Source organism: Mobula birostris, chromosome 5 (assembly GCF_030028105.1).
Source record: "Mobula birostris isolate sMobBir1 chromosome 5, sMobBir1.hap1, whole genome shotgun sequence".
Classification (NCBI taxonomy): domain Eukaryota; kingdom Metazoa; phylum Chordata; class Chondrichthyes; order Myliobatiformes; family Myliobatidae; genus Mobula; species Mobula birostris.
The window spans coordinates 154391082-154414877 of NC_092374.1; the positions used below are offsets into that span (position 1 = coordinate 154391082).

Sequence of the window (23796 nt, forward strand, 5' to 3'; positions counted from 1 at the left end):
AAAGGAGGGAAGTTTCCAATTCCTCTGATACAATGAAGCTGCACCAAGATGATAGAAAAATGGAGGACTCTGTAGAAGAGAAGGGTTAAACTAATCTTAGAAAAGGTTAAAATGTTGGCACAACATCATGGGCCAAAGGGCCTGTCCTGTGCTGTAATGTTCTATGTAGTATAATAGCTAAAAGCCACAGGGTTCGGTAGCTCGAAAGAAAAAAGATGACAGGTCACTAATAAAGAACAGACAACTTCAGCACTAAGCCTTGTGCATGGGATTCCAAACCACGGACGGGGCAGTGGAAGAACTGAGATTGTTGCCAGCTGAGTGTTCAACATCATAGATATTCTTATTGATATTAAAAGGTCACTGCATTCTGACACTAACCAGAAGTATATTTTCTTGTAGGTGGGTAGGGTGGTGGTGGTGTAATTTATTGCGATGAGGCTGAGTGCAGGAAGAAATTAAACTCGATGTACCTTACTTACAGAGAATGACAGTCCCCGTTAGTACAATCTTGAAAAGATCATTTTGCAATGAGCAAACTACATTGACACTTGTTACAATCTCACAAAGAACATTGGACTTTGAAGCATCTTGATAAGAAAAAAAGATCCAAAGCAGACAAATTGCTGACATGAGAATACTGGATTGGTGCTTTAATAAACATTAACCATGTATATTAGTTAGTAAAGAAATCAAGAAATGTTTGTTAGAATGTGGAAAGTACTAATGATGCAGTGGAACAAAAAGGATTGGTGTTTAACAGGAAATATGGTAATCAGCTGTTGGAAAAATGCTGCATCTAGCTCACAGGGTGGAAATGTTCCCCCAGGGCTTGTGACCAAGATGAAATAGCAAAAATTATTTGGTACTATGCTATGGACATGGAATTTGAAAAGACATGTGGAAACTATTAAGAGTATTTTGTATCAGGAAAATTACATTATGCACTCGCAAACAAAAGCAACATTTCTTGCAGATGATCATCTAGAATCTTAAAATTCCTACTACTTATGGGGAATATAACTTCAACAAGCACAACCTGCAACTGTTCGCAATGAAGAATAAAAAAAATGATGTAATGAATAACAAAAAAAAACTGTGGTCAATCAACAACTCTCTGCTGGAAGTGAATATATCTCTAACTTGGAGAACATATGTGTTCTGCAGACTTGTGCCTAATTAAAAACAAGGGCACTGGTACTAGAATGTGAGGTCCAGTGGGAACAGGGAAGGTGTTGTGGTACAAGGATATTCCAGTTAAATACAAGACCATAAGAAATAGGAGTAGAAATAGGCTATTTGGCCCATTGAGTCTGCTCCACCTTAAATCCTGGCTGATCCTTTTCTCCCCTCCTCAACCCCATTTGAGGTTTGCCCATTTGCCTTATATCTCATGACCACTAGTATTTTATACCCAAAAGGGTAGGGAATGTCTATCATGCTTTCTAAATCAAGTATCACCCAGTTGCTGTTTGTGTCTATTATCTGACGTACGGGAAGCAACCAGTATAAAGAGTATATGATGAACATTTAATGAAGAATGGAGGCCAACCTACCATATTCAACCACATTGACAACATTAATGTGTGGTTAACATGATTCAGGAAAATTAAAATACAAACTCCATCACTATTAACTTCAACAATTCAAATGGTAGTAAATCTTTACACATTTCTTTGGCTTATGCCATAGAGAAACTAGTGCTTTGCAACAGAAAAAGGAATGAAATGACTAAGGGTTTAAAACTTTCACCCAAAGACCTGAAGTTAAAGTAGACAATTGAAATTACAAAACGCTCGGTGTTGTTTCTGGAAAACTGATGTTAAAATTCAGACGATACTAAAAGGTAACAAAATAAAATTGAAATTACCCACGCTATGGATTAACAATAAAAACCTCAAGTAGGGAAGTTTAAAATTTGAATTGTATTATTCTGGAGAAGCTAAATACCACAATCGTAAAGTTCAATTGTAAAATGCTGAACAGTGAATTTCCAGATAAACTGACCCCCATCAACAGTTGCCTTTTATGAATCAATCACTAAAAAAATAAGAGCAGTCCCTAGATCCTGTTTTGTAAAGGGATTATCTGCACAAAACATTAAAAAAAAGTACGAATGAGATTCTGTACAACAGTGGTCCCCAACCACCAGGCCACAAAGCATGTGCTACCGGGCTGCGAGGAAATGATATGATTTGGCGATATGAAATGATGAGTCAGCTGCACCTTTCCTCATTCCCTGTCACGTACTGTTAAACTTGAAATAACCTACCAAATCATATCAAAAAACACATAAAACCTAAAATAACACTAACATATAGTAAAAGCAGGAATGATATGATAAATACACAGCCTATATAAAGTAAAAATACTGTACAGTGTAGTTTCACTTAACAGAATCGGGAAGATTAAGCCAAAACTGATTTGTGGGGGAAAAAATCGACATGTACAGGCACACCTTAGATTTGGATTTTGGGCGACACAGATCAAACAATGATTCATCAAGTCTATACTGTAAGTACACCCCACGTTCAAGATTCCTGACTGCATGGTTGAAAACGCATGTGAAAAAGAAGCTGAATAACAAGGGAGCCAGCACACACCCTTACTTCACGCCATTTAGGATACTGAATGGCTCTGAAGCTTCTCTTTTAAGAGGACAAGGCCAGTTACATCATCATGGAAGAGGTGAGTAAGACTGACAAACTCGCGTGGGCATCTCAACTTTGACAAGATTATCCAGAGCATTTCGCTGTTAACTGTGTCAAAGGCCTTAGTTAAATCTATGAATACAATGTACAGATCCAGGTTCTGCTTGATACATTTTTCTTGAGTCTGTCAGACACTGAACATTATATCAATGGTGCTTCTTCTAGGGTGGCTTCTTCTCTGACATGATGGTGATTAGGCAGCTGAGAATGATGCAGGCTAGGATCTTCCCTGCAATCGACAGCAGCGAAATGCTGCGGCAGTTACTACCGTCAGCTTTGCTGTCTTTTTTCTTGAAAAGAGGTACGATTAAAGTGTCTCTCAATTCAGTGAGCATGTCTTCATCTTCAGAGACGCTTTAAGTAATATTAATGGGTTTAATGAATGGGCAAAGTTTTGGCAAATGGAGTAAGAGGTTAAATTAATCATTTTATGTTGAGTTGCAGCTAAAATGGGAGTGTATTTGTATATAGATTTTAAGTGTAGTAATCTCTTTAGCTCAACAAAAACTTACACATTTGTGAGATCAACCTTCTAGACCCAGTTATTGACCAACTCTAGACTCTGATCTGTCACATGTTCAATTATAACAACTTGCTAGGTCAAGCAGGAATTTATCTTCATTTTTTTTTGCAATTTCTGGAGCTAGTTACATTAGCTACAATCTCTTAGCCTCTTATTTCTGGATTGCACTTTACTGCTGCCATAAAATAACAAATTTCCTGACTGAAGTCAATGACAACAGACCTGATTCTGATCAAATTGAAGTGGAAATAAGTACCAGCAATCAGTTTTGTTAGAGTGGATTTTTTTTGGGTAGATGATTTGTTAACACTTAAATGATTTTGGCCACCAGACTTCTATTTTAACTGTTTGACAAAGGACTGTGGATTGAGTCCACCACAATGGGCTTCCTAAAAGGTGTGAAGACCAGATACTTCTGGTAGTTTGACCTGATACTGTAGTCTCGAAGGCAGTATCACCTATACATTATAAATATTAATTGTATTAATTGTTTTCTATGTTAGCACGGGAAATGCCAAATAAATGTATCGTAGACTTAACTTACATTCTGAAAGGCTGTAGATACCAACCCAGACATGTTGGCGTCGGGAGGAAAGGATGGTGTGAGATTTTGTATGTAGCTTCAATAGGAAGCATTGTCTATGCATCGTCTGTAACTTTTTAAGTAGCGATTTCCTTTGTGTTTAGCATATAAATATCGAGCCCACATTTAGCTAGCAGACCTTTCTGCAGAAAGCGTGTCGAGATGCCTGCTGTACTTTGTTGTGTCGAATAAAGAAGCTGCTTTGTATCTACCAGTGACTCTTCCTGGTGATTTCATCCACGCTACAAGCTTTATTGAAAAATTCTAAAGTACTATATGAAAAGCTTAAAATGAAGCATTTGGCAGGGTTCAACTAAAGATTATAATAAACTATGCACAGAGAAAACAATATTCTTTCTATCAAATGAGCAATTCTGTGTACAATTCAATACTGTTCCGTGTCGCACTTGCATCATTTGCCTTTGACATGCACTAAGATTTGATATGTGTTAACTGATGCTTCTAGTTTAGGGAAGATGTAGAATGTGCAGATGCCCTTCAACAAAGAATGTTTTCAATATGACAAAATGTTGAAATCCAAGAAAATTCAAAGAATTCTTATAATCAGCAAAATATTGTCAGTAAGTTCACAATACTTATTCTCTGTGGCATACAATAATCTTGGCACTCATGTAATTAAGGTTGAAATCACAGTGTGGAAAGCAAACTCAATAGACAATAAGACCTATTTCAGGCCTTAAAACTATGTAATTTAAATACATGATAATATTGATCTCACCATTTATTTATAATGCACTGTCTGTGACCAGTGGTGTCACTGGCTAAGATTTAAGAGACTTTTAGTAAGCAGGCTTCATACTTGGCATGTGCTTCAGCATGAACTTCAAAACACTTCCTCTAAAGCTAAATGGGGTTTACTTTGCAGAATAAAACTGCAAACTGTTATATTTCCATGATGTTAGAGTAGGGAAAAAAAATAGGAAATTTACCTTTGGCAGAGACTCTATTGATCCCGGGGAAAATCGGTTTTTGTTACAGTTGCACCATAAATAATAAATAGTAATAGAACCATAAATAGTTAAATAGTAATATGTAAATGATGCCAGGAAATTATGAAGTAAGTCCAGGACCAGCCTATCGGCTCAGGGTGTCTGACCCTCCAAGGGAGGAGTTGTAAAGTTTGACGGCCACAGGCAGGAATGACTTCCTATGACGCTCTGTGCTGCATCTCGGTGGAATGCGACTCTGGCTGAATGTACTCCTGTGTCCACCCAGTACATTACGTAGTGGATGGGAGACATTGACCAAGATGGCATGCAACTTAGACAGCATCCTCTTTTCAGACACCACCGTCAGAGAGTCCAGTTCCATCCCCACAAAATCACTGGCCTTACGGATGAGTTTGTTGATTCTGTTGGTGTCTGCTACCCTCAGCCTGCTGCCCCAGCACAAACATAATAGCACTGGCCACCACAGACTCGTAGAACATCCTCAGCAACGTCTGGCAGATGTTAAAGGACCTCAGTCTCCTCAGGAAGTAGAGACGGCTCTGACCCTTCTTGTAGACAGCCTCAGTGTTCTTTGACCAGTCCAGTTTATTGTCAATTCGTATCCCCAGGTATTTGTAATCCTCCACCATGTCCACACTGACCCCCTGGATGGAAACAGGGGTCACTGGTACCTTAGCTCTCCTCAGGTCTGCCACCAGCTCCTTAGTCTTTTTCACAATAGGCTACAGATAATTCTGCTCACACCATGTGACAAAGTTTCCTACCGTGAAATTCAATCTATTATAAAAGCATAAAAAGTAGACCCTTCATGCCAATCATCAAGCTTCCATTCACAGGTAATTGAATTAATCCCATCCCATTCTATTCCATTCCCCTCACACTCCCATCGACTCTACACTCCAACTTCTACTATTTATGAATAGACTGGAGGCAATTTATAAAAGGCCATTAATCTACTCACTCATACAGATCTTTGGAATGTAGATGAAAACTGAAGCACACAATCCTTCACGTTTATGGCAAATATGCAGTTGTTGCACAGACAGCAAGGAAGGTGAAATTGAACTTGTGCTGCTGCAGCTGTGATGCAGAGGCTCTTCTAACTGTGCCCTTTGAAAACTTTAAGTATATGAATGGTTTTCAACCTTTATATATCCTCTGTGATTCAAAGTTATAAAAATCTATGAATTGCCCTGATAAAAATCAAGTAATTTCATTTCTTCAGCCATATGGCAAAACAAAAAAATTGAGACAGGTGATTCAGTAACTCAGAATTACACCAACATGCAACGTTGTGTATGTAGGAATACATCTCCCATGCAGGAGATACTGTGGCAATGAATAGATGCAGTAGAAGCCGCAAAACAGAACTGTCAACATTGGAATCATTGAGAATAATTATGTTATAACTTCAAGAAGAAACGTTTATTTAGACATGGAAACCTGAATCACATGGGCTTGTTTTATATCTTCTGCTCCAAAGGGAAAACAAAAGTAAAAATGCTCAAAACTTCAAATTTGATTCAAAAATGCTAATCTCTTCCTGTTCTGCAGAAACCTAAAACTGTAAAATGTAAAGCATAATTATCAACAGCTTCCAAGTATACAAGAACCAAATTCTCAAATTAAATCTCTTCTACTTAAGGCAACCCACACAGAAGTTCTACTAAACTGCTCCCATTTTAGCAGGGAAATTGCAACACTGCAAGAATTAACATAATGATACCAAGGAAAGTAATGATACCCAGAATTGTAAACCGACCGTTGATTAGAGCAACAACTGAAAGTGTGGTGCTAATTTTATATTATCCGTGGAAATATACTCAGGTGTCTCCACACTTTGTACTGTGTAACTAAATAACTATGATATTATTTCTATGTCAGTTAAATTGCTTAGGAACCATCCCATAAAAATGCCCTGAATTCCAGGTTTACACCTAATTTTCATATTATTGGCGAAAAAAAAACAAGGATGCTAAATCAATCCAGAAACATTACAAAACATAGGTTGAGGAGGAATGGGACTGGGGGGATGAAAAGAAACACAGATAGGCTATTCAGTTGCTCAAGCCATTTAGTCGATCAAATTTCATAGCTGATTAGTAAATATGAAAAATAAAATTGAAGACATCAGACCAAGATCTCAGTTGGAAAATGAAATTGAATATCCTACAGCAAAACTGCATACCACAGGGACACAAGGGGCTGCTGTGTATTTTGCTTCACAGAAACGTGCGTCACACGCGCCATTTTGGAAGAAGCGCTGCAGCCCAATGGCTTCACCATTCTTCACAAAGACAGATCAGTTGAGTCTTTTAAAGGTAGAGGACAGGGAATATGCTTCACAGACATGACGGTTCTGTCTCAGTCTTGCTTATCCAACCTGGAACATCTAGCGGGTCAAGTGTTGTCCATTTTATCTGCTGAGAGTGTTTTCCACCATCATCCTGGTAGCGGTGCACATTCCACCTCAGGCCAATGGCAGGCAGGCATTGGAGGAGCTGAGCACAATGATCAGCAATCACGAAACAGTGCACCCTGATGCCTTCTCTATAATTGCTGAAGATTTCAATCATGCCAGCTTGAAGAAGTCTCTGAACAACTACTAGCAACTTATCACCTGTGGAAGCAAATGAATGACATACTTGACCACTGTTATACCACTAAGAACACTTACTGTGACATCCCGTGCCAGCACTTTGGAAAGTCCAATCACTTGGCTATACTTCTACTCCTGGTGTATAGGCAGAGATTAAAGACTGCAGCATCAGTGGTGAGGAACAGGAAGGTAGGGTCAAAAGAAGTGAATGAGTGCTTATAGGACTGCTCTGAGTCAGTGGACTGGACCATATTCAGAGGTTTCTTTGGATCTGAGTAGACCAGAAATTGCCACTGACTTCATCAAGACCTGTGTGGATGAATGTGTGCCTTTAAGAACATACCGGACATACCCAAACCAAAAGGCATGGATGAACCAGGAGATCCATAGTCTGTTGAAGGCTAGTTCTGTTGCATTCAAGACCAGTGATCCAGAACTATACAAAAAGTCCAGGTACAACTTATGAAAGGCTATTTTAAGAGTGCAAAAAACAGTATCAATTGAATTTACAGATGGAATTGGATACACATCTCCTCTGGCAGGGTTTGCAGGCCATTACTTCTTACAAGTCGAAACCTAGCATCATGAATGGCTGAAATGCTTCACTCCTAGATGAGCAATCTGATGACCGTGATCTTAGTCTCAGAGGTCAACATTGGAACATATTTCAGGAGGGTGAAATCTCGTAAGCCGTCAGGCACTGATGTGCAAGTGGTAGAGCACTGAAAACCCGTGCAACCAACTAGCAGGAGTGTTCAAGGACATCCTCAATCTCTCACTGCAGCAGTCAGAGATTCCCATATGTTTCAAAAGGACAACAATCCCAAGTAGTGTCCAAGAATAGCAGGGTGAGCTTCCTTAATGACAATCATCCAATTGTACTCACACAGACTGTGATCAAGTGCTTTGAGGGGTTGGTCATGGCCAGAATCAACTCCTCCTGCCTGCGCAAAGATCTGGACCCACCGCAATTTGCATATAGCCAGTAAAAATCTACAGCAGATGCAATCTCACTGGCTCTCCATTCAGCTTTGGATCAGCTAGACAACAGTAATACCTAGGTCAGGCTGTTGTTTATTGATTACAGCTCATCATTCAACTGGGCGTGGTTAGAGACCTTCCTAGACCAGGAAATATGGAGGATCTTCCAGAAGCTCAGGGTGTGAAATGACGTCTGATTGGCAAGGTCGCTCTCTATCAAGCACCAGCATTCTGACCTGTACAAGAGTGAGGACAGAACAGAGTTCAGGTACAGCTTCATCTTAGTGTAGAAGCTGTAGTTGGTTGGTCATCTACTTTCACTAACATCCAGCAGGCTGTCTAGTTTGCCAGTGTAGTAAATAGTTCATACATTCCATAAACCAATGCTGGTCTTGGTCTTGGCAGTGTTTAGGACTTGATTCACCATGCCAGTAGCTTCTCTGTTTTCACTACTATCAGCTCTGCAAGTCCTGGATGGAGACTTAGGAATACCACCATACACAAAGTAAAAGGATTCTTCATTGTTGTTTTCATAACATTTTTGTTTGACCAATTAGGGTTGGTAGCCCTGAGCTGAACCTCGGAACCTGGAGGACCGGTAGACAACTCTTAGTCTAGCCTCTACCTTTTGAGCTGTTTGGCATGGGTGGCTCTACCAAAAGCCAAAGCATAAGACCATGAGTCCTGCCAGTATAGCTCTCTGGGTCATTGAGGCAGTGTAGTCGTTCTCTTGTTGTGGTTCCCTTTGTCCTCCCAAAGTGTAACCCCTCACACTTGTCTACATTAAATTCCATCTGCCATTTTTCAGCCCATTTTTCCAGCTGGTCTATATTCTGCTGCAAGCTTTGATAATCTTCCTCGCTGTCCACTACACCCCTAATCTTGGTGTCATCGACAAATTTGCTGATCCAAGTTTACAACATTACCATCTAGATTATTGAAACAGATGACAAACAACATCAGACCTAGCATTGATCCCTGCACACACCACTAGTCACAGGCTTCACAGTCAGAGAAGCAACCATCTACCACCACTCTCTGGCTTCTCCCATGAAGCCAATGTCTAATCTATTGTACTACCACATTATGAATGCCAAGCGACTGAACCTTCTTGATGAACCTCCTCTGGAGGACTTTGTCAATGGCCTTGCTAAACTCTTTGTAGACAATATCCACTTACTTTCCTTCATCAATTTTCCTGGTAACTTCCTCGAAAATCTCTAAGATTGGTTAGGCATAACCTACCATGCACAAAACTATGTTGACTGTCCCTAATCAGTCTGTCTTTCCAAATATTTATAAAGTATCAGGTCCTTCCAATAACTTTCTCACAACTGATGTCAGGTCTACCAACCTATGATTTCCAGGCTTATTCTTAGAGCTTTTCTTAAACAACAGTATAACATCAGCAATCCTCGAAACCATTGTCACCTTCCCCTTAGCGAAGGAAGTTTTAAATATCACTGATAAGGCCCCTGCAACTTCTGCACTAGCCTCCCACAGAGTGCAAGGGAACACCTTGTCAGGCCCTGGGAATTTATCCACCCTAATATGTCTCAAGATAGCAAGCATACCCTCCTAGGGTCCAAGACTTTGCTGCTGCAGTGTCTCACATCTACAGACTCTGTCCATCTTCCAAGTAAACACTCATGCAGAAATTCTATTTACGATCTCCCCCACCCCTTTATTGCTTGCTATTCTTCTGCTCTTAATATACAGTGGCATGTAAGAGTCTGGGGACCCCTGGTCAAAATCTCTGTTACTGTGAATAGCTAAGCGAGTAAAAGATGAACTGATTTCCAAAACGTATAAAGTGAAAGATGACACATTTCTTTAATATCTTAAGCAAGAAAACTTCTTTATTTCCATCTTTTACAGTTTCAAAAAAACAAAAAAGGAAAAGGGCCCAAAGCAAAAGTTTGGGAACCCTGCATGGCAGTACTTATTAACACCCCCTTTGGCAAGTATCACAACTTGTAAACGCTTTTGGTAGCCAGCTGAGTCTTCCAATTCTTGTTTGGGGGATTTTCGCCCATTCTTCCTTGTAAAAGGCTTCTAGTTCTGTGAGATTCTTGGGGTTGGGCCATCTTGCATGCACTGCTCTTTTGAGGTCTATCCACAGATTCTTGATGATGCTTAGGTCAGGGGACTGTGAGGGCCATGGCGAAACCTTCAGCTTGCACCTCTTGAGGTAGTCCATTGTGGATTTTGAGGTGTGTATAGGTTCATTATCCAGTTGTAGAAGCCATCCTCTTTTCATCTTTGGCTTGCTTCTTTTTTTTTTACAGACAGTTTGATGTTTGCTTCCAGAATTTGCTGGTATTTAATTGAATTCATTCTTCCCTCTACCAGTGAAATGTTCCCCGTGCCACTGGCTGCAACACAAGCCCAAAGCATGATCAATCCACCCCTGTGCTTAACAGTTAGAGAGGGGTTCTTTTCATGAAATTCTGCACCGTTTTTTCTTCAAACATACCTTTGCTCATTGCGGCCAAAAAATTCTATTCAAAGGGTTCAAAGGAACATCTAAACAAGCCTGATGCATTTTGGAAACAAGTCCTGTGGACTGATGAAGTTAAAATAGAACATTTTGGCCACAATGAGCAAAGGTATGTTTGGAGAAAAAAGGGTGCCCAGGGTGCCCAAACTTTTGCTTTAGGCCCTTTTCCTTTTTTGTTATTTTGAAACTGTAAAAGATGGAAATAAAAGTTTTCCTGCTTAAAATATTAAAGAAATGCGTCATCTTTCACTTTATGCCTTTCAGAAATCAGTTCATCTTTTACTTGCTTTGCTATTTACAGTAAGAAATTTTGACCAGGAGGCCCAAACTTTTGCATGCCACTGTATCTGTAGTAGCCCTTAGGATTCACCTTCACCTTGTTTGCTAGAGCAACTTTATGCCTTCTTTAGCACTCCTGATTTCCTTCTTGTGTTTTCTTGTATTTCTTACACTCAAGTACTTCATTTGCTCCTACCTGCCTTTACCTGATATGCACCTCCTTCTTCTTCTTAATCAGAGCCTCAAAAACCAAGGTTTCCTAAATCTGTTATCCTTACCTTATATTCTAACAAGAACATGAACTAATTAACAAGAACGTTAACCAATTTCCCTCGGGATCAATAAAGTATGACTATGACTATGAACATGCAACATCTACACTCTCAAAATTTCACTTTTGAAGGCCTCCCACTTACCAAGTACACCTTTGCAAAAAAAACTAGCCCTAATCCACACTTGTCAGATCCTTTCTGATACCATCAAAATCAGCTTTTCTCCAATTTAGAATCTCAACCCAAGGACCGAACCTATCCTTTCCCATAATTACTTTGAAACTAAAGGCACTATGATCACTTAATGCTAAGTGTTCCACGACACAAACTTTTGTCACCTGCTGTCTCATTCCCTAATTGGAGATCGAATACCTAATTGGGACTTCTATATATTGATTAAGGAAACTTTCCGTAACATATTTGACAAACTCTTTCCTACTGAGACCTTTTGCAGTATGATAGCCCCAGTCAATCACCTACTATCACAATCTTATGTTTCTTGCAAGAGTCTACAATATCTCTGCAAATTTGCTCCCCTAAATTCTACGGATGTTGAGTGGTCTATAATATAGCCCTATTAACACGGTCATACCTTTCTTATTCCATAGCTCTCCCTATAGAGCCTCACGAAGGGAGATCTCCAGTCTGTCCTGACTGAATACTGCTGTGACATTTTTTCTGATAAGTAATGTCACTCCACCCCCTCTATCATGTCAAAAACAATGGAAACCTGGGACATTAAGCTGCCAGTCCTGACTCTCCCGCAATCAAGCCTCACTAATAGCTACAATGTCATAATCCAGTGTGCTGACAATGCCTTAAGCTCACCCACCTTTCCTACAATACTCCTGGTATTGAAATATACGCTATGCAGAATATTAGTCCCACCATGCTCAACTTCTTGATTCCTGACTTTGTGTATGGACTCAATCCATGATGTCAGGAATTCCATTCACAAATCTCATACTTGTCCACAGAATGTCCTTTCTGTTCTCTAACCAAGAAACTTCCTATCGCCACAACTTGCCTCTTCTTCCCACCTCCACCCCTTCCCTTCTGAGCCACAAAGCCAGATTCAGTGCCTAAAATCTAACCACTGTGACTTTCCTCTGTTAGGTCTTCCACCAGCTTCCTTCCCCCTCGCCCACACCCAAACAATATCCAAAGCAGCTGAGAAACAAAGCAGAGTTTCAAAGAAAAGTAAAGAAGCCCAAGGTAAAAAAGATAGTACCTCTGAAAAATTCATCACTTTTATAGTCAAGGGAAGAGAAAATTGCTTAGTTAAAAATAAACCAATCATCCGTTGCACAATTACTTAATACTTAACCAATGTATATACAGGTGTCCCCCGGTTTCCGAACGTTCCCTTTACGACATTTTGCTTTTACGAAAGATCTACATCAGTACCTGTTTTCGTTAACCGAAAGAGGATTTTTTTTCACTTTTACAAAAAACGACGCTCACTTTAGGCTTGTGTTTACCCCGAGAAAGACTACCATGACCATGAAGCCTTGTGCGGGCAAGTGTTTGCGCATGCGTGACGTGCGAACGCGTGCACGTGTGCATGTGTGACGTGCACGTGCAGATTTTTTTTCGACAAGTCAATTTTGGCTCAAACTTCTTGATTCTGTTAAGTGAAACTACACTGTACATATATTATTTCTACTTTATATAGGCTGTGTATTTTTCATATCATTCCTGCTTTTACTATATGTTAGTGTTATTTTAGGTTTTATGTGCTATTTGGTATGATTTGGTAGGTTATTTTCTGGGTCTGGGAACACTCAAAAGTTTTTCCCACATAAATTAATGGTAATTGTTTCTTTGTTTTATGCCATTTCGGCTTACGAACTGTTTCATAGGAGCGCTCTATATTTGGATAGCAGGGAATACCTGTACTGCCTTCTGCCAGTAAGTGGGTCGAACCAAAACATACTTGTACCTGTCCACAGAATCTCCTATCTGTTCCCTAACCAACAAATCTCCTACCACCACAGTTGTAAGCAATGAAGATGATCATTGGAGCTTCTCTATATTATGTACACAGTACCATGAAGTATGAAATTAAGACAATAATTGTGGAATTTGGAGCTCAGAATGAAAAAAAGTTGGCAAAGTATTTTTTTAAAACAAAATGTATGTGTTACATAATTACAATAATAAATAACTTCTATCCAGTTCACCAATACAGATTTGCTTATGCCAATTCATGCTTATTTCAATTATAAAATAACAAGCTAAACCTATGTGAACATCAACTTAGCTTTTCAAAGCTTGACTGAGACATCTTGTTAAAATCAAAACATAATCTGGTTAAGCATATGTTAACCAATACTATAAGTTTTTAAGACAAACAAATTCAAATGTTCTTCCTCAAATTTTTAAACTATTTCAATAATTTCCTTCCCTTAATTATATCACACTGTACAAATTACAATTTGGAAAAATTAATTCATTTGCCCCAAGGCTACAGAAAGGTATTTTTAGTCAGATTCAAAAAGGTAAAAGCTTTTCTACTCTGTCCAAATATGCACATCTCCCTCACTCTCAATGCATTTTGGGGAAATTCAGATACAATTGCAGGAAAAAGTTTGTGAATCCTTTGCAATTATGTAGTTTTCTACATTAATTACTGTTACATACCTCATGGATATCTTGTGACTGTCTTGTGAGGATGATGTAATGGTCTTTTGGAGGTCACCTGATGTAATTTTCCTGCCGATGGGAGGTCATGTGATGACCTGTTTTCACCAGGTATATAAGTGTAGACCCCTGGTGACGCAGTTGGTTTTCCAGTTAGAACGTTAGCCAGAGACTCCGCTCTGCTGCGTATTCGCCTTATGACACAGTTTTGATTTAAAACAGAGTTTTACGTTCTATTGTAAGGTAAAAAAGTGCTGGACCGGCAGTTTAACCAATTTCTGCCAGGTTTGTTGATGCACCTTTTCAGTAATATTGGAGAGTAAAGATAGGAACATGAAGGAGTCGTTCGACGGTTGAAAGGATCAACCATTATTGAATTCGTTCAAGAAAGAGTGATCTGCATGAGATAGCCTCTGCTAAAAGTGGCAGAAAAGGCTGTGCGGTATCCAGAGGGAAGGTCAGTGCCTTTAAACCATTTTATTTCCATCGTTGTGAATCCTGCAGACAAGGCAGGATCCGGCTGGGATTGGCGTGACGTTGTGTCTGAGGAATTCTTTATTTCAGGAAAGTCTCTCCAAATTGTATAAATCTCAAACACAAAATAATCTGCAGATGTTGTGCTCAAAGCAACACTTTCAGTACGCTGGATGAACTCAGCAGGTCGGACAGCATCAGTTAGAAACAATGAGTCCACGTTTCGGGCCGGAACCCTTCGTCAGGACTGAAGAATGAAAGATGGGGAAGGATTTGAAGAATGCTTGTAGCTTCAGTTGAAAGACCAGTAATTTGAAAGACAAAGGGATGGGGGAGGGGAAGCATTGACGTCATAGCCCTGAAAACAATGGGTAGTAGAAGGAGGAGGCGGAACCATCCAACACATTATCCTCTGCAACTTCTGCCACCTTCAACAGGACCCCAGCACTAAGCACATCTTTCCCTCTCCATCCCTCTCCGCTTTCCGCAGGGAATGGTCCTCCGCAACTCCCTTATCTGCACGTCCATCCCCACTGATCTCCAACCCGGCACTTATCCCTGTAAGCCTAAGTGCTATACCTATCCCTACACCTCACCTCTTGCAACCATTCAGGGCCCCAAACAGTCCTTCCAGGTGAGACAACACTTCACTTGTGAGTCTTTTGGGGTCATCTGTTGCATCCAGTGCTCCCAGTGCAGCCTCCTCTACATCGGTGAAACCCTACGCAGATTAGGAGGCCACTTCATTGAGCACCTCCACTCCGTCCGCCACAACAGACAGGATCTCCCGGTAGCCACCCACTTCAACTCTGCTTCTCATTTCCATTCAGATATGTCCATACATGGCCTCTTCTACTGCCATGATGAGGCTAAACTCAGGTTGGAGGAGCAACACTTCATATACCGTCTAGGTAGTCTCTAGCCCCTTGGTATGAACATAGAATTCTCCAACTTCCGGTAATTCCCTCCCCCTCCCTTCCTCTATACCTAATTCACTCTATCCCCTCCCCCAGCTCCCTCATGGTTCCACCTCCTTCTTCTACTACCCATTGTTTTCAGGGCTATGATGTCAATGCTTCCCCTCCCCCATCCCTTTGTCTTTCAAATTACTGGTCTTTCAACTGAAGCTACAAGCATTCTTCAAATCCTTCCCCATCTTTCATTCTTCAGTCCTGACGAAGGGTTCCCACCCGAAACGTCGACTCATCGTTTCTAACTGATGCTGCCTGACCTGCTGAGTTCATCCAGCGTACTGAAAGTGTTGTATAGATCTCTTGGACTTTTGAATTCACCATTCTAAGAACTGTGTTTGAATTTACCGCTTTAAGAACTGCTTTCGCATTTACCGCTTTAAGAACTAGTACTGAGTGGCGGTTTGTTAAATGGCCGCAAAGCAGTTTACTTCCAGTTAAGATTTTCATTTGTTTATTTTTTATATTGAGCAGAGTTTAATAAACATTTGATTGTTTTTATAAAACCTGACTCAATTCAATTTTATATTCATTTCTGCCGGTCATGTGACATTACTCATAAAATGTAGTCTGATCTTCATCTAAGTCACAATAATAAACAATCACAAACTAGTAACACAAAAACAATTGAACTTTTCATGTTTTTATTGAGCATATTGTTTAATCATTCACAGTCCAGGCTGGAAAAAGTATGTTAAACCTTGTATTTAATAACTGTTAGAACCTCATTCAGCAGTAATAATTTCAACCAAACGTTTACAGTAGCTGCTAATCACACTTGCACAAAGGTGAGAACAAATTTTAAACCATTTATCCATACAAAACTGCTTTAGTTCATCAATACTTTTGGGATACCTTGCATGAACAGCCCTTTTCAGGCCATGCACGGCATCGCAATAAGGTCTGGACTTTGAATTAGCAATTCCAAAACACAATTTTCTTCTTTTTAACCATTCTGCTGTTGATCTACTCTTTTGTTTCTGATCATCATCTTGTTGTATCATCCAATTTCTATAAAGCTTCCGCCACCCTGACATTCTCCAGTAAAACTTCTGTGATACAATTTTGAATTGTTGTTATCTCAAAGACTGCAAGCTGTCCAGGCCCTGCGGCAGCAAAGCAGCCCCAAACCATGAAGGTCCTTTCATCATGCTTCACAGTTGGGATGAGGTTTTGGTCTTGGTGTGCAGTGCCCTTTTCCCTCCAAATACAGAAGTATGCATTTTTGCCAGAAAGTTCAACTTTTGTCTCATCTGTCCAAACAGCATTGTCTCAAAAAATGTCATGGAACATCCAGGTGGCCTTTTGCAAACTTGAGACACACAGCAATGTTTTTTGGAGAGCAGTGGTTTCCTCCGTGGTGTTCTTCCATGAACACCATTCTTGTTCAGTGCTTTTCTTCTAGTAGACACATGAACAGATACTTTAACAAGTTCTCTATTTCCGCAGGTTTTTTGCTGTTACCCTTGGGTTATTTTTCATCTCCTTCAGCACTCTTCAGATCTCTTGGTGTGATCTCTGCAGGACGCCCACTAGGGTGAGTAGCAACAGTTCTGAATGTCCTCCATTTGCAGACAATTTCTCTTACTGTGGACAGGTCTTTAAAAATGCCTTTGTGGCCTTTTCAGCTTCATGCATCTCTACAGTTCTTCTAAGATGCTTTGAAAGTTGTTTTGATCTTTCTTTATTTTTCATTTTTATAGGGCAGGGCGCCTCTGCAATCCACACCTCCAATCTCATCTCATTGCTGGAACACCTGACCCCCAAATAGCTTTTGTAGAAGGCATCACCCCAGAAGTTCACATACTTGATGAAATCTAGACTGTCATCGTTTAAATGGTGTACTTGGTATTGATGAGAAGTTTGTGCATCATTAGTTTTGGCAGATTGTGTTTGTCTATTATAGTGACTTAGATGAAACTCAGACCACATTTTATGAGTAATACAGAAAACCAGGTAATTGCAAAGGGTTCACAAACTTTTTCTTGCAACTGTATACACCCACCAACTTGCTATGCAAATCACTTTGTTTTGGGGAGGATATAGAAGCTCCCATGTTGGCAGAGATTACATTATCCTAATTTTTTCAAATCCTACATTTTGTTTTCTTTGAGAACTCCCTGAAAAGTACGTTGATATAAATTTTACTTCCAAAGAATCTTATGTCAGTCAGTAAAACCTGCATCATATTTCAATTACTGTGTTTGACAAAGAAATAATAACCTCCATCACCAATGTTACCCAGTGAATATGAGAATTTAGTCATTTAGTTCATACAGATATTCTCCTTCAGTGCATTGACTATTCATTTCACACAGGCATTTTATCTCCACCTCAACAAGATGAAAGGATGTGATTTTCTCAGTGAAGCTTAAACAGAATGCATTCTTTCTTTATAAAACGGCCTTCACGAAGAGGATATAACATAGCAAATAGCAATGAAACTGTGGGGCAGAATATCCAGAACCCTTACAATTTAAATAGAATTTCATATTTTTAAATAGGTAATTGATGCAGCAAACAAATGCAGGCCTATCATCTCTCTACAAAAGAATTTTCATGAATGAGGACTAGATCCAATTTCTAGTTTATGGTGAATCAGAGATCTCAGCTGTAGCAAAGTAACATACAATCGACCCAGGCAAAAACAAAATGATTAGGTTACACCAACTGGAGAAGAATTGAAGTGAAAATGAAATTCAATTGATAAACCCTAGAACAAACAGCATTTTCTTCTTCCAGAATCCAAGCCCAGTCACGCAGTTTGAAAGTAACTAATTCAGATATCAAAAGACAATCACATCCACTGAGAGAAAGACTGGTATCGGGTTAGAACTTGAAAGTTATGAACGGTTGACTAGCAGTCCCTTTATCGTGCTCTGCTATTCGTAAAGATCATAGCTGATCTTCTCACTCAGTTCCAGCTTCGTGCACTACAGATCCCTTGATATTCAAATATTTTGCTTTGAATAAACTTGAATATTAACGTTTTAGATGTTGTGATTGTGTTGAATTCACAAGATTCATCATGTCCTGAATGAAGAAATTTCTCCTCCCCTCAGTCCAACTTGAACTACTATTACTGGGAAGCTACCCTTGGTCCTAGACTCAACAAGACTCATTAACAAAGATTAGGAAGCCAACTAACGAATTTGCAAAAGTCAGCACCTTGGTTAAACTGTTACAAGTTCAATTAGAAAACAATTCTTTTACTGTTCAGTCTTAATTAGCAGTTGGAGTTTGGAGCAAAATGTTAGCAGTGAACACGTCACAACGAAAACGCTAAGTCGTCAAGATTTTCAGTTAAAGAAGTCGTAACTATGATTAAGTGGTCAACTGAGTCTTAAGATTTGCTGGAAAAACTAACAATGATTTTACAAGAGTGCGATGGGTATTCACTTTCCAGGGCCCGAAAGGATTATTGCTAACCTCAGCTTTCCAGCACAGCAGCATGACCTTTCCAAAGGGTCAGAGTTGTTTCTGACAAAGTTAAACTTCTAACCAATTTTTCTTGCTCAGCTTTACAAATAAACAATGAGCTCTTGTAGGTCCAATGTTTAACCAACATAAAACAACAAGAGAATGTTAATCGGTCCACATAAAACCAGACAACACTGGCTTGAGTTATTTGCAGCATTGTGACTGAACTCAAGGAAGCTTGCAGACCAGACTGACTTTGTCACTTAGCACATCGAACATGGTCATACATATTACTGATCAACTAATTGTTTGGATATTTGTGTACTCAGTTAGACCTCATAGTATTAATTTTGGGTGTCTGAAATCTATCCCCAGAAGTTTTTAGACCATGGGTTCCCAACTCTTTTTATGCCATGAAGCTTTACCATTAACCAAGGATCCATGGAACCCAGGTTGGGAAACCCGTTTTAGACCATCTGTGTGAATTACTTTTTTCCAGCAAAAGTATCTGGAAAACGTCACATGCAGATAATGTCAACTAGTAGCAAAACAGTATAGATGTTAAAAAGCATTGGTGATTATTAGGAATGACAAGGAGAATGACAGAAAGAACTACAATTCATTCCTCAACCTTCGATTTCTAAGATAGTTTCTAAGATCTGCAACTCATTTGTATACTGTTTAACTTCATAAGAATTGCACCTGTGTTTGGAAATCCTTCAGTTTATAAATCTTTTGTATTTCAGAAATCCTTTATAAATCAGAAATCCACAGTGAGTGTTAGATGTGTGTTAAGAACTTTGTCTAAATATAAATGTGTATCATTAAAAATAAACTATTTAAACTACTTTGTTAGCTGGAAATATCTCCTCCTTCGTAGGGAAGGGGAACCCACCACTCAAATAGTGGGTATTGGTAGATGGACCTTGCTGCAGAGACTAGACAGGGAAGTTAGACTTTGAAGTGTAGGTGCATACAGTTTAACTTCCCTATATTGAGGGTACCTGTAGAGCCCTATATCGGATATGGTTTAAAGTCTTGTTTAGGGTTTTGCAGAACTTGAACCAAATACCATCACAACAGAAGTTTCAATATTTTTTCAGAAATAAATAGAAATTTGACAAGAAAAACTGTTGTGCAAATATAAATACTAAATCATATTCAATCTCAATTCAGAAAGGAAAATGGAAAGCATCAGTAAACTACAAAGAACATTCAGGTGCAACAAACTCACCTCATCATAATTTTACTAATCATCCGATCAAACAGGGTGTGGTGCCACTGTTCGTCAGCATTTCTTTTCATCCCTTGCTTTCACTGAAAAAAAGCTGCTTGGTTGGCCATTTCAAATAACTGTCAAGACAGTTACTTGCCTGTGGGTCTGATGTCACACAAAAGGCAGAGCCAGATTCCCTCATCAAGACACATTAGAGAATAAAAACATAGAAAACCTACAGCACAATACAGGCCCTTCGGCCCACAATGTTGTGCCGAACATGTCAATCAGGGAGGTTTTTACAACAAAGTAATAAGTTTGCTCTGACTACTACCAAGATTTGTTTTCTTTACATTCCAAAATTATAGGTGTCTGAATTCCAGACTACTGAAAAAAGCCAATAAACTTAACTCTTATATTCCCATTCACTTAGCCTTGGAACCTCATAGAGTCCATCGGCAGCCTCTGAAAAATGGCAAAAGGGCTTTAAATGCAATAGAGGACTTTTAAAACAGATCTTTATCACTTCCTGATTCAATACTGAATTTGCTGCCTTCCTTACAACTCTCATCAATACTCAAGTGGTATTAAATTCTGGCACATGTTTCTTGCATTATGTGCAAATCAAGTATCACCAACACCCAGGCAATGTTCTTTTCTCACTGCTCCCATCAGGTAGAAGATTCAAGAGCCTCAGAACTCGTACCACCAGGTTCAAGAACAGTTACTACCCCACAACCATCATGATCTTAAACAAAGAAAACAACTACATTCATTTGCCAATCCACTGAGATGTTCCCAAAACCTGTGTACATACATCTGTTGATGCTTCTGGACACATCTTCAGTGATGTTCCTGGAATCATCAGGTGTTTCAGGTCTTTCAACATCATACAACCTCCTCCAGGTGACCCAGTCGGGGCTGATCAGACCCCAGCTTGTGTCCAGGTGGCTAGCTACTTATGACTCCATGGCTCCCCTCTTTTGAGCCACAGCCATCTTGAGGCCCTCTCTGCTGCATCGGTTGTACTACGGATGGCTCTCCTCTTCCTCTCTCCCTCAATGCCCAAAATGCTGAAGGCTCTAACTAAAGAACGGGCTACGAATCCCCTACAACCAAGGATCTCACTTTAAAGACTCTTTATCTTGTTATCTCACACTATTTACATCAACAGCATAGGAGGTGGACCTGCTTGGACTATGCAGATAAATCGGCAGTAGCAGAATATTGCATTCACAATGGCCATAGGATTGACTTTGATAGCACAAAACTATTGAAAGTGCCAATGGCTTTTGGGATCGCCTAGTGAAGGATGCCATTGAAATAAAATGATAGAAAAGGTCTCGCACAAGGTGAGAGCTAGAATTCGATTGAAGACAAGGTAAGACAGCAGAAACCTGATTGGGTGAGGACTGACCAATCAGGAGGGATGGTTGATGGGGTCATATCGACCTAGACATCATCCCTGATGAAGAAGGCAGAGTTTGTCAACAAAACTTAAGCTAAAATGGATACCTGTGCCAGACTGGAAGCCCAAGAATAGCTTAATTGTCATAAACACTAGAAAGCACTACATCTTTTTGGTTATATTTGCATTTGCACAGTTGGTTGTCTTCTGCACTCAAGTTGATCTTTCATTGATCCTGTTATAGTTACTATTCTACAGAATTGCTGATTATGCCCCCAGCAAAATGAATCTCAAGTTATATATGGTGACATATATGTACTTTGATAATAAATTTACTTGGAACTTTTAAGTATCATCTGTCCTTACTTCAAACCTACAACCTACATGCCCTTTACCCCCTCCATGAATATAAGAGCAGTCTGTTCTTTTACTTGCATGCCACCACCAAGAACCTTTCCATTCTGAATCAGAATCTCTGCACATCTTGAGTACAAATGTATTTTTTATTGAGAAATTTAAAGAAATTATCTTTCCCAGATGGAATTCAACAATGCTATCAGCAGATAAAGATGCAATTTAAGTCCCAAAAGAATTTACATTTTATGAAGAAAAGGATACAAATAAAAGGTATTAGACCAGATCCATTTTGGACTTGCAGCTGAACTATTATACAAAGAAATAGATAACATTTTCATATCAATAACATCTAAGATATAAACAGATATTCACAGTTTTCAACTACTTTATTGAAACAAAGAGCAAAGTAACCACAGGAATTCTTAAAAGTTAAATCTTCATATGTTAAATTCAGAAACTGCAAAAATTTGATTCAAATAAATAATCAAGCTAATGTTACAGTATCATAATCCACTGACCAAAACATGGCAGAAGTTATGAACTACACTAATCTTCCATCCTCAGTGTCTTAGAATTTGGCCAAAGATTCTCCAATTTTAATTTAGGTTAAATTATTCGAGGAAATAAATAATATGTTGATACATTTCCAATATCAAGCTCAAATACCAATGTTTATAATAAATTGCTCAAAAAAAATTTCTGGTTTCACTATCTTTTTCCCAACAGAATTTCTCAAGTTAACAACGCTGCTTTTGAAATTCTACCTTCACTACAGAATTCTGACATTACAAAATCTGATCTGCCAGTGCAATATGTCAGGCCTCAACACCACCTGTCATTTGCTTTTGAACCAACTCCAATTGCCTCACTCTAGAAACATATGGCAGAGAGAAAGACCGAAAAGCGCCAACAACATCCCGTCTTATTCCACCTACACACAAACTGACAGCCACTGCAGTAGGTAAAAACAAGTCATATGCTCCATTTGAAGGAAACCCCTTGCGTGTTGCGGCTGTTCTTGTTCCGGTTGTAAGCACAAAATGATCAGACGTCCAAGGGACAATAAACCGAATACACAAGGGAGTTGGGCTAGAAAAGACCAAAATAAAACGGGCCTAGCGTTGCTCCCAGAGTGATGGACCTACACAAGGGCCGGACTTACCGCCTGGTACCGGCTGCAGGCCTGGTGATGCTCCATCATCCTCGCTGCCTCAGCAAAACGCCCTGCCGCTTCTCGTTCGCTCCTTTTTCACTTTTTCCGAGACTGAATCACGATCCACTCAGCAAACGACCCCTCACTGCGCAGTTCCTGACCCCTCCCCAACGGCTCCCCGCCCGTCACCAACGTCCGATTGATCGGAGGTAAACAAGCCGCCGCTACAGCACCCAGGCCTGCCGACGGCTCCACAGACCACAGCCGATTCTGCGCAAAGAGCTCGACGCAGGCCCGGCCTTTGTGACGTCCGTTCCTTGGAACTTCCCACCACCGCTCGCCTGACGTTTCAGCAAATCTGATGGGCGGACAGAGTTGCGGGGAAAGTACTGGTGCGGTGCCAGCTTTCCGAATAGGATGGTGATGATGGAGAGTGTGTGTATTGGTGTAGAGGAGGAGTAATGGGATAGGGTGGTGTAAAGGGGAGAGGAGGTGTGATTGGGTTGGTGGTGGGGGGGTAGTATGTGGTGTAGTGGGATCGTGTGTGTGGTGAGAGGATCTGTAATGAGATAGGGTGTGTATGGTACCGGGGATGTGTAATGGGATAGAGTGTGTTTCTGGTACAGGGCATGTGTATTGGGATATGGTCCGTATGTGTTATAGGGGAGGTATATGGAATAGGATGTGTGTGTAGTACAGGGGAGGGGATGTGTAATGGGATACAGTGTGTGTGTG

The 23796-nt window shown here is 39.9% G+C and overlaps 1 protein-coding gene across 1 annotated transcript in view; it reads right to left on the bottom strand.

Moving 5' to 3' along the window:
- The window catches only part of ndfip2 (Nedd4 family interacting protein 2), a 93668-nt gene extending 70338 nt beyond the window's left edge, over window positions 1–23330 (bottom strand). Inside the window, exon 1 of the mRNA XM_072258751.1 lies at window positions 23071–23330. Coding sequence (XP_072114852.1) covers window positions 23071–23109 — 39 coding nt within the window. The 5' untranslated portion in view covers window positions 23110–23330. The remainder of the gene's footprint in view (window positions 1–23070) is intronic.
- Between the last annotated feature and the right edge of the window lie 466 nt (window positions 23331–23796).